The sequence below is a fragment of the Sprattus sprattus genome, assembly GCF_963457725.1.
Source record: "Sprattus sprattus genome assembly, chromosome: 6".
Lineage (NCBI taxonomy): Eukaryota > Metazoa > Chordata > Actinopteri > Clupeiformes > Clupeidae > Sprattus > Sprattus sprattus.
The window spans coordinates 22,534,630-22,546,695 of NC_137925.1; the positions used below are offsets into that span (position 1 = coordinate 22,534,630).

Consider the following 12,066-nt stretch of genomic DNA (forward strand, 5'->3'; position numbering starts at 1 on the left):
ATTTGCCATCTACGACTTTCTGGAGGGTAAACGAGCTAAGGTCAGTTGCAGTGGGCATAGCCTCTCACACAGGTTGAACTCTTTGAAGGTCTCTGTGAGCCTGAAACATCCAGATTCATTTCGTATTACAAAAGACCATAAAACAGATATGCAGACTGTACATTTTTTGCTTCTCACTTTTGCAACTGCAATTGATTGTGCACCTGTTTTTTTTTGTGTGTGTGTGTGTGTGTGTGTGTGTGTGTGTGCACGCACTCAATCAGTGTTTCCAGTAGAGGTCTTGCTTCTGCACTGATCCCTAGAGACCTTCTGCTCTGATAGACCCCCTGCTCTGATCTTCCCACGAGCGCGTAGGACACAGTGCAGACATCCTGCCCAGGAGCGCTTGCCCTGATACTGGGCTTAAAGTTATCTAATGGCATCAAAGACGCCGCTAAGACTGCCCCCCCCCCCCCCCCCCCCCCCCCCCGCACACACACCCACACGCACACACACAAGCTGAGAGGGGGGCCAACTTCAAACAGCATTCACTGCCACACCCTTGAGTCTGTGTCAGAGACAGACACAGAAGTGTGCATGGGCCGACATGTGTGCACAACAAGGAAATAGGCACGGACACTGACACATGCATGCACACACACACATACACGCACACAAGCACACACACACACATGCAAGCAAGCAAGCACTAACTTACTTACACACGCACGCACGCACGCACGCATGCAAGTGATTAAATGAGGAAAACCGGCATCTTGGCTTGCAAACATGCACCCATGGACACGTGTGCATAGATCATTGCTAAACCTCTGAGTCCAAAATGCAGCCTACACACACCTGGACGGGTCTGTGCAAGGAAGGCAAATACAGGTCACTTAAGCCTGCTTCCAGCCAATTATTATTAATCTAATATCTGGGCCACAATCAGACTCTTTTTTTTCCCCCTTCAAAATATGTAAACCGACTGAAAATCCAGTGAGTTTGGCATGTTTGAATCTGATTCAGAGTGATTGATTCTGACCTGAAAAGGTTGACACGTCTTCTCAGGATCTCCTGTCCGGAAGGCACAGCGGCCAAAACTTTAAAATATTGAATGTGGTCTTTGGACTGCGTTTCAAAAATATGTCCCATCGACTGAGCAGTGCTGGCAAGCTCTCCAGAGCGAGAGGTCAAAGCCTTGGAAGGATGAGCATCTCTGGAAAGTTTCTTACGAATAGAAAAAGGGGCTCGCTGGCCTGAATCGCACTACCCCCATGCTGGGAGATAGCATATAAAACGTGACTTTGTGTGTGTGTGTGTGTGTGTGTGTGTGTGTGTGTGTGTGTGTGTGTCTATGAACCACTTCCATCAACGGAAAACAAATCCACGTTAATGTGGTTTCTGAAGCATGGACTCCACAAGATGAGGTGGATTTCAAGCCAAATGTAATCTTTATTAGTCTGTTTCTGTACAAAAAAGCACTGAGTCACAGAAAAAAAAACATGCACCTATTTACAGCATGGTAATTGACAGGAAAATGAAAAAAGGGTACCTCTCACCCATTTTGAATTCTAAAGACATGAATTAGACATTGTGCTTTTTAATATACTTTGTTATAATATTTCATATTTCACAAAGATGCAGTACCTCTCCCCCTTTTCACTTTGAGTTTAACATTGGAGGGGGGAAAAAAGAGCAGTCTGCTATTTCAAAAACATCTGCTGAAATGGAAGGAATCAGAAGCCAGTTCTCTACATCTATGACAAAAATATTTTCACAAGCTAGAACAAAACTCAATCCATGGGTGAAATGGATACAGGGAATGTGAAGAAGTTTGTACAGTTAAGTGTGGTTTTGAGGCGGAAATGTACCCTTGTTTTCGTGAGAGCCGTGATATTGAATTCAAATGTTTTCAGTTCAAGAGGGCACTGTCATGTCTGATTTCCTGTGTTTTCTGTCATGTACTCATACGACTGTTCCATAATTCACATTGCCTCTTGACTCCAAAATAATGTTGCAGTGGGACAGTTAACACACACACACACACACACACACACACACACACACACACCCACACACACACACACACACACCCTCACACACACAAACACACACACACACACACACAAACCCACACAAACACACACACACACAGTTCATACACACAGAAGCACACAGACGAGCCCTCTCTCTCTCTCTCTCTGTCTCTCTCTCTCTTGCACAAACACACACACAAATATACACGACAGTGACAACATCAGGTTCTTGTGTCTGCACAAACTGGTTCATTTACAAAATATACATATAACATATATGTTGCTGTTGTTACTGAAGATTTGAATGCACATGAATTGTATGCATTGTATGCACTTCAATTTAAGCATCAGGTCTCCCCCAAAACATGTGTGTACAAAAAGTTATTCAGCTTTGAATGTCCAATGTCCAAAATAAAACCCAAACCAACCTAAATATGCTACTCAAGACAACCATAAATATGTTTCACACTGAAGCAAAAAAGCTGACTAAGTGTCTAAGACCACCTTTTGTAATTCATAATTATAGCATAACCAAATAATGAAAATACCTTGGGCTGGAGCACAGTCTATTATAAGGCATCAATTATCTTTTGTTCTTTTATTTTGATCACACAACTACCCCACGGAGAAGTGGACAGTTGCTTGCATTACAGCAAATACAGATTGCATAAGTAGATGGTACAAAGAGTGTGTGCAACGACAACAACAACAACATCACCAACAACAACAATAAACATCAGTGGAACGCTCAAGTTGGTGTTGGGGTTTGGGGGGGGGGAGTTTGGGGGGCATGACTCTGTGCCCCACCACTCCCTGCTCCAGCGGACATATTTCAACAGATTTCCGAAAAATCTGTGCTGCTATGATCCGTTTACAAACATGAATGTTACATTCGTCTTCACCAAAAAACACAATTTTGAGATCTGGGGTTTACAGTTCTGGAGGGGGGGGGGGGGGGGCTATAAGCAGTTGAGTGATGAGAATAGTCTAATCTAAGAAAGTAACCTTACACTGAGCAGGGAAGATTATGGGATAGCTTTAGAAATATAGAAAAAATTCACATGATGAAAGTGTAGCCATTTCAGCTAGTATTCCCTCCCCCCCAAAAAGAAAAGACTAATTCAATCAAAAACAAAAATGGCTGAAAACATATCTGTGCATATTTGTATTACTTTTTCTCTTTTTTTTCTTTACATTTTTTTTTCTTTGCTAAGATGCATTGCTCTCATAAGTGCCCCAACTAAAATAGTGCATTAAGAGATAACTATGATTATACACATTTCACATTAAACACACAAACAACAAGAAGACCAAGGAAAACACAAATGCTGTTTACAAAAAAAGTTAAATATGGAATCAGAAAAAATTGTCTTTTGTTTTGTTTTTACAAAAGTGGGCGAGCTTTCCGTCCTGCACTGAAAAAAACAGGGTGACCTGGTAATGTCTAGACGTCATTCGTTTTAGTTTTTACAAAAAAGTGTAATTCATTATCGTTGTTATTACTTCCTCAATCTTTTTACAATATCTAAAAGTTATTAAGACATCAAATGTGTTTACATATATATTTGATACTATTATTCAGGCCTAAATCACCAAATCAATCCCAAAACATAGTTTATAAATACATACAAAAAAGCACAATAGGAAGTTCAACAATAAACTCCAGTACCTAAATGTGATTAAAACGGCATCAAGCATTCTTGGATAAAATCTACCAACTCCACACACCTTCAAATGTACTGCACCTAGTCTGACAGTTTGATTTAAAAAATGATTGACATCCCAGATGAGGGAATTCCCTGGCATACGTCAGATATGAACAAAGGCTCACTAAGGTTGGGTCTCTCCCTCTCCTGAAGTCAAATTCGTTTTCCCCCTCATGGGTTGAATGCGGGACTTGCAGTCCATTTACAAACCACCCACACAAACATGGTATTCTGAGTCCTGGACGACTGCCAACTAAACAAAGTTTGATGTGCAGTGGTTTGGTGCTCTTGGGTTCTCTTTTGTTGCTTAGAGGGGGAACCTTTTTAGAAAGAAAAAAAATGTGTCTGTATTCTGAAACTTCCAGTGGGAATCTATTTTACGGATTGAGTTTCCCAATCCCCCATCGAGCTCCCCAGTTTATTCCATTTGTTTGTGTTATTTTTTTCTTGATCTGGTTATGTATGGACTTAGCTTGACATCTTCTCTTTTCTCATGATATGAATACAGATTTGAAGTAAAAAGAGAGAGAGAGAGAGAGCTAGAAAGAGAACGAGAAGAGAGAGAGAAAGAGGGAGAGAAAGAAAGAGAGAAGGCTGTCTGTCCTTCATCCACGACTGAGTCGCAGGCCCACCAGTTCACAATCGGGGGAGCCCTTTTCCACATCAAACCCACCCCACAGAGTCCTCGTTGCCATAGCGCCTCAGATAGCACTACCCGTACAGCATCACTGAATGCAAAAAAAATGCCATCTGGTGACAAGGGTACGAGCATCAATGTCCTACGTATGTAGGATTAAACGAGAACCAAAACAAAAGACAAAAAATGGTGATGAAGGCAAAAGACCAACACAAACATAACCTACTGACTCCAGGGCTGCCAGGTGAATTTTTCTTTTCTCTTTTTTTTTCTTCTTTTTAGTCGTTCTTTTTTAATCTCTCAGTTGTCCAGGTGTAAAGGGTGTTCTTTCTTGTTTTTTTTTGGCTTTCTCCTCTGTGGGACGATGGTATTTGATAAGCTGCTGCTGCTGTTGGAGGGATTTCTTGGGCCAGTGAGTTTGTCATGGGCACAATAAAAAGCCTTGAAAGGGCAGTCTTCCCTCTTTACATGGGGGGGACTATGAGTCCGGCCATAGCTGAAGGGGAGGAGGAGAGAAAAAAGAACATAAAAAATATTAATTTTCAGTGTTGACTATTTTCATCTCCCTGCTTGTTATTTTAACCATGGGGGACATTTTGTCAAATATGGGAGAGAACAAGAGTTTAAATGAAAAGATACAATTAGGGGTTTCAACCCTGAATGAAAGGGATCAGTTGGAACAGAGGTTATAGGAAAAACATATCATAAACTTAATAGCATATTAGAACATATCATAAAATGCTAATTTGCCTACAAAAGTGGACAAATTACCCAGACCACTTAAAATCAGACCATTAAGAGAGTGCTTTACCCATGATGATTGCACGTTAATGAAAGGGCATATCCAATTACAAATTTTTTAATGTCAGTTTCATCTTCATACGACATAAAATAGATAATAACAAAAGCCAGTGGATTCATTTTGCTGTTGAAATAAATTCTGAAAACTCTTAAGTTATGGATCAACTTTGACATCAGCTCGGCACAGTTTTCCTTATGGAATATTATCGAGTTCTCACAAGTTCTTTTTCTCTCTCTCTCTCTCTCTCTCTCTCTCTCTCTCTCTCTCTCTCTCTCTCACACACACACACACACACACACACACACATACACACACTCTTTCTTTTTATCAGGGGGTGAAGGTGGCCCGAAAAAAGCAGAAGAGGGGCGGCGGAGGGGATGGGGGTGGGGGTGGAAGGGGGGGGGGGGGGGCGGTGCTCACCCTGTAGGCTGCTCCCATTGGTGCTGGTGCAGGTGGGGGGCGGGGAGGTCTGTGGTCGCACAACAGGGGCGAAGGCACTCTTCTGTTTGACTGCAGAGATCATATGGACAGGAGAGAATGAGAGAGGGCCAGCCATGGAGGAGGAGGTAGAGGAGGTGAAAAGAGGGATGGAGCAGAGGGTGGAGGCAGATAGCGAGGTAGAAGAGGAAGATGAAGAGGAAGAGGAGGCCAGCGCCACCAGTGGAGGGCTAGAGTGGGTGACTGCAACACACAGACAGACAGGCAGGCAGGCAGGCAGGCAGGCAGACAGGCAGGCAGGCAGACAGACAGTCAGGCAGACAGCTAGACAGACAGACAGACAGACAGACAGGTAGACAGACAGGCTGACAGACAGACAGACAGACAGACATGCAGATAGGCTGGCTGATAAGGATGCGAGGGAGATGGTCACAGGCCACTCATGCAGCAAGCTGTTACTGGTAAGATGGAGGGAGGAGGCAGGAAGGGAGGGAGAGGACGGCCATGGTACAGGGGGGAAAGCGGGAGCTACTGGGACGGCAAAGTTGATCCATAACTTTGTTTGAAAAGACCTCTAAAAGCACTCATGACAACAGGGCAGGTTTATCTGAAAAGAAATTTCTTTCAGCCTTCTCTGCATATTTAAAACCCCACTGAAACCTGCCTTCCCACCCCCACAAAGCAAAGCAATAAATTACTACTTCTCAATGAAATGTTTTTTTTTTTTGTATTGTTTGATGTAATGTTTTATTTATTGAGGGTGATAAACTAAAATTACATGATGCATAAAAAGTCATTTCACACTTGCACATAAAGGTTTCATGACTCATGCACTGTTTAAAAGAGTTAATCTGGGTTGTTAGTGTGGGAGTTTAGCAGTCAGAACATGTCCTGTGGAAAATCTGCATGGCGCCCACTTTAGCTGCAGTTGCCTTAAATTTTGAATGTAAGACCAATTGAATAGCTCAGTTAGTGCTTACGCAACAATAACAATGGACACTTATGAGCCAGTTTTATGAGTACAATGAGAATGACAAGGGGGAGAATTGTAGTCATTTTATCACGGGATTATAAACATACAATGAAAGAACTTAAAAGTTAAACTAAAATCTACCACAACTACCCACTATGTAAATCCTTGTTGTAGGAAAATTGCTTTATTTTAGTATAATTTAGTATATGAGTAAAAAAAAAAAACACCTGTCCTTGTTAGTCTAACATTCTTAACATCAAGTCTGATCAACATTTAAAGATGCTTTGACTTGTAAACTTGTAGAAACACCACTACCAAACAGAAAAGTGCCTATGACATTGAACATTAAACATCTGGCACTTTTGGCCATGAGGTCTTTGGACCCCACACGTATGGGGGAGGTGGGAGGGGGAGTGTTGGGGATAGTAGCCTTCAGACAGGGGGAGACAGACTGGACTTTGGCCTTGTCCCGGTGGAGGAGGAGGAGCATGAGGAGGAGGATGTTAATGTGTTAGTTGTGGAAAAGCGATGGGAGAGGCGAGGTGGCAGTTAGAGTTGATGGAGGATCTCCGCATTGAGAGTATACAGAAGGTTCCAGAATGGTACAGAAGGTTCCAGAATGATACAGCACACACAAGATGAGTACACCCGACACATGACCACACCGGTCTAGGTTCACACTAAATCTAAAAAAAAAAAAAAACATCAAAAACTCAAAACAATCTCTTAAGAGATGGCTTGTTGTAGGTTAACTAACCTAACTGGCGACTTAAGACCGGTCTCTGGGCCAGTGGTAACACACAAACAAACCATGTACTGCAAACTAGCCAAAATCTCATGTCTGTTTTAAGGCACATCTAAAACCCCTTTGTTCAAAGGTAGACTTATGATAGAATAAGAGGCCCTGCGTTCTGCAGCATCCTGATGAGTGGCACACTGAGGGCATGAGGGGGCGTCTGCCACTTACGTGCATAGGGGGAGCCTGCGGAGGAGCCGTTGAGGAAGCTGGGCGAGCCTGGCACCCCAAGGTTGGTCATTCCCGCCCCGTAGCCGTTCATGGTAGAAGTGATGGTGTTGTAGTTGGACTGCTGTGGTGTGGTGCTAGGGATGTAGCCACGAGGGGACACACTGTTGGAGTTACGTGAGTAACCTGGAACAAAAACACACACGGGTTAACTATTAGAAGTTTATATTATATCATATTATATATTATATAAACTATTATATATTATATAAACTATAGAAGCATTACATATTAGTCAGTTAATAAAACAATAAAGGGATTCTTTAAAAAAAAAAAAAAAATCCATTCACTCCATTTCACAGGCTACTTATGCAAATGTAGGTGACACAAAATACCTTGGAGGCTTTTCTTTTCCTGTAGACTGCACTATGATTAGTTCATAATACATTTTTATTCTGGATAAAACATCCTGTTCTGGTCAAAATGAAGGCAGGGAACCCCTTGCGGCTCTGTCCCAAGGTTTGTGTGCATTTTCTTTTACAATTCATTAATCCCTGTGCGCAGTGTGGTAATTGTTAATAACTGAGCCAATGTAGAATTCACACTGAAGTAATTTATCCATTATAATTAAACAACTTTAATTATTTCTGAAGTCTTCAACTCTGTGAAAGCAGGCCTGAGGAATTTATATGTGTGTGTGTGTGTGTGTGTGTGTGTGTGTGTGTGTGTGTGTGTGTGTGTGTGTCTGTCTGTCTGTCTGCATCTAGACGAGTGTGTGTAAGCGTGTGTGTGTGTGTCTGTCTGCATCTAGACGAGTGTGTGTAATTGTGTGTGTGTGTGTAAGTGTGTGTGTGTGTCTGTGTGTGTCTGAATGCTTGTGTGCATATCCTTGTGTGTGTGTGTGTGTGTGGGTGTGGAGAGGTCTATGTGTGTATGTGTGTGCATGTATAGGCATGTGGGTGCATGTTAGTATCCATGTATGAGTGTGAAAGAGAGAGAGAGAGCAAGACAGACAGAGACAGACAGACAGAGAGAGAGCGAGAGAGAGCTTATGTGTGTGTGGTTGTGTGTGTGTGTGTATGTATATGTATGTGTGTGTGTGTGTGTGTGTGTGTGTGTGTGTGTATGTGTGTGTGTAAGTTAGCATGTGTGTATGTATATCCATGTCTGTGTGTGTGTGTGTGTGTGTGTGTGTGTGTGTGTGTGTGTGTGTGTGTGTGATTGTGTGTAGGTTAGCATGTGTGTATGTATATCCATGTGTGTGTGTGTGTGTGTGTGTGTGTGTGTGTGTGTGTGTGTGTGTGTGTGTGTGTGTGTGTGTGTGTAGGTTAGCATGTGTGTATGTATTTCCATGTGTGTGTGTGTGTGACTGTCAGCACGGCTGCTCCCTCCACTGTTCTACACATGTGTTTCCTATTCACTGCTCCCTCCCTGATCCCTGGCCAGACCTCCATCAATAGCCTTCCTGCTGGGAACCTCACCAGGAAGTGGAGGCAGAGAGAGAGAGAGATGGGAGAGAGCGAGAGAGGGAGAGAGAGAGAGAGAGAGAGAGAGAGAGAGAGAGAGAGAGAGAGAGAGACTTTGTGTGCCACTTGGCACTGTGTCTTCTTCTGCTTTCTCCAGCTCCCTTTTTATCCTTCTGTCTTTTCCCTTCCCTCCACTACAAGCCAACAAGTCCCTGACATGTAGGAGCAGAGTGTATGAGAGGACATGGAGTGAAAGAGAAATGGAGAGAGTGGGGGGGGGGGGTTGATTGTATTATATGAAGAGTATTTTTGCTGTAACCTAGTGATGAAGACACACACAAACACATACACACACACACACACACACACACACACACACACACACACACACACACACACACACACACACACACACACAGACAGACACACACACACACACACACACACACACACACACACACACACAGACAGACACACACACACACACACACACACACACACACACACACACACACACAAACACACACACACACACACTGACTCACAGACAGTGTAAAGTCTGATTTCATCAGCAAGACGTCAGCTAAACACCCTCCGCCCCTTCAATACCCATCACAGCCCGCCACCCCAACACAGGCTGGATGGGGGGATATTAGGACACCAGTGCTTTCGCATCCATGCGCTTGTGTAAGGGTTATGTCAAAGTGCTCCCTCCATTGACTTCACCAAGTTTGGGGGTGTGAGGGCTTGGATGTGGGGGTGTGAGGGCTTGGATGTGGGGGTGCTCGGCATGAGAAGCCGTCACTTCGCATGATGTATGCAACATTACACTGTGCAGATGCAGTGCTGACTGTGTGTTGATATAAACCAGCATGTGAGTTGAGATGACTGAGCTTCAAGATGAACTCCAGCCCAGTGTGTGCGTATGTGTGTGTGTGTGTGTGTGTGTGTGTGTGTGTGTGTGTGTGTGTGTGTGTGTGTGTGTGTGTGTGTGTGTGTATGTGTGTGTGTGTGTGTGTGTGTGTGTATGTGTGTGTGTGTGTGAATGTGCATCATGGGGATGGTGATTTAAAGCTGCAGCAGTGCGTTTGCGAGGGGAAGAAAAAGTCTTCCATAAGTGACGTTCCCAGAGCGTTTGATAAGTGCGCACACCTTATTATTGATGTTTTAATCAGAGGGCGTAATTTCGCACGATGAGTACAAAGAGCGGTTTTCAAGGAGCCATGACATTAGCGGGGGGGGGGGGAAAGCAATAACTCCGGCATAATGTTCCAGTGAACGGGGACCAGAAGTCTGAAATGCTCTACTTTTTATGATGCCTCCGCTGCTTTTCCCATGACCTCATAGATTCCTGAAGGTGTTCTTTCCTGAGTGGATAAGGGGAACGGACCAGAAAGAGAAAGAGAAAGAGAAAGAGAAAGAGAAAGAGAGAGAGAGAGAGCCTTCGGCTTCCTCTACCTCCGTTTTCTCATTCAGTTCACCCGTTTCACCAAGATGCTTCCTGCCCATCACAGGAAGAGCTTGCCCAAAAAAGTCGAGTAAAAAAATCGAGTGAAAAAAAGAAATCCATGTTTCTGTTATGGCTATAGGAACTTAAGATAAAAGGTACTCTGCTAAAGAGTACGACAAGAAGACATATACAAGATACTGCCATGGCTTTAAGGACTTATATGGCTATAAGGTGTAAAAAAAAGACTTATTGTTTGAATTGAGGTCTGTAGCAAGAACAAGCCAAATCCCACAAAGGCCTCAGAATAAAATTCAGTCTTCTGACATTCTTGCTGTGAGGTATTGAGAGAGAGAGAGAGAGACATCATGGAAATATTCTTGAGATACTGTAGGTATCTTCTTTTCCCCGTTTTGGGTTGGAGGGTTGTTTTCCTGTGTTGTTGGACGCCATCTAAATGCAGGGTGAATTATGCATGTGTGGTTGTTGTGGTGAATCTCTGAACTAATTAGCAACTCCCTTCCCTCACACACTACTCATGCGGAGTGACACATGCGCACGCAAGTACACACACTCACACACACACACACTCATAGGTAGAGACATTCTGTCACTCTCTCTTTCTGTCACTCTCTCTCTCTCACACACACTCTCACACACTCTCTCACACACACACACACACACACACACACACACACACACACACACACACACACACACACACACACACACACACACACACTTAAACATAAACTCACAGTCACGCATACACACAAAGCTAATCTGAGCGAGTACATTAGCGGGCGAGCTACTGCTGGGTGAGTGACAGCTCAGAACTGCTCAGCTGACAGCTGTGCCAAAACCAACATGCCCGCCGTGAGCCCCACCATACCACGAGCTAACAACCGCGCCCGCTAAAGCACGCCGCATATTTACCACTGTCACAGAACATTACGAGGGTAAGCCAGCAACTACTGTAGAGCGCCACACCAGCGCTTGTATAAAGTAACAAGATAATCACTTTGCAATGTGACAAAAGCCTCCGACTCCAGGAGCAAAATATGCTGCTCGGGGTGGGGGGGGAGTGTGGCATGATGACTTGTGCTAAAATCAAGACACACTCACATACACAGATGCACACGTGTATGGTCACATATGTGCCATCCCCACCCCATTCACCCTCTGTTACTCCTACACATTCGCCCCCTCACTCACACACACACAAGCACGCACGGACACACACACACACACACACACACACACACACAGATGCACACACGCACACACACACACACACACACACACACACACACACACACACACACACACACACACACACACACACACACTCACCCTGGTCACCTTGCGAGGCCTCGGAGATGTTGACGGCCAGCTGGCTGCTGAAGGAGTTGACCCCCATCATGCCGGAGTGGGCCCCGGAGCCAGAGAGGGAGGGCAGCTGGTTGTGGCTGCGAGGAACGCTGTACAAGGCCTCTGTCAGGTCTGCCGCACGCTTCAGGATAATCTCCTGGGGTCCCGGAGAAAGAGAGAGACGGAGAGGGGGGGGGGGGGGGGGGGGGCAAGGGAAAAATAGAAGAAGATGTGTTGAAAGAGGCGC

At 44.3% G+C, this 12,066-nt stretch overlaps 1 protein-coding gene across 2 annotated transcripts in view; it reads right to left on the bottom strand.

Annotated features, from left to right (window-relative positions):
- Nucleotides 1-1,466: 1,466 nt before the first annotated feature.
- The window catches only part of LOC308367329 (transcription factor COE3), a 99,924-nt gene continuing 89,324 nt past the window's right edge, over nucleotides 1,467-12,066 (bottom strand). Inside the window, exons 13-16 of one of the 2 annotated variants that reach the window (XM_080841218.1) lie at nucleotides 11,811-11,976; nucleotides 7,539-7,721; nucleotides 5,581-5,670; nucleotides 1,467-4,854 (exon numbers count right to left, since the gene is read on the bottom strand). In XM_080841218.1, the coding sequence (XP_080697344.1) occupies nucleotides 4,823-4,854; nucleotides 5,581-5,670; nucleotides 7,539-7,721; nucleotides 11,811-11,976 (471 nt within the window). In that variant the 3' untranslated portion in view covers nucleotides 1,467-4,822. Of the gene's footprint in view, nucleotides 4,855-5,580; nucleotides 5,671-7,538; nucleotides 7,722-11,801; nucleotides 11,977-12,066 lie in introns of both variants that reach the window. The other variant, XM_080841217.1, reaches the window with a different exon arrangement.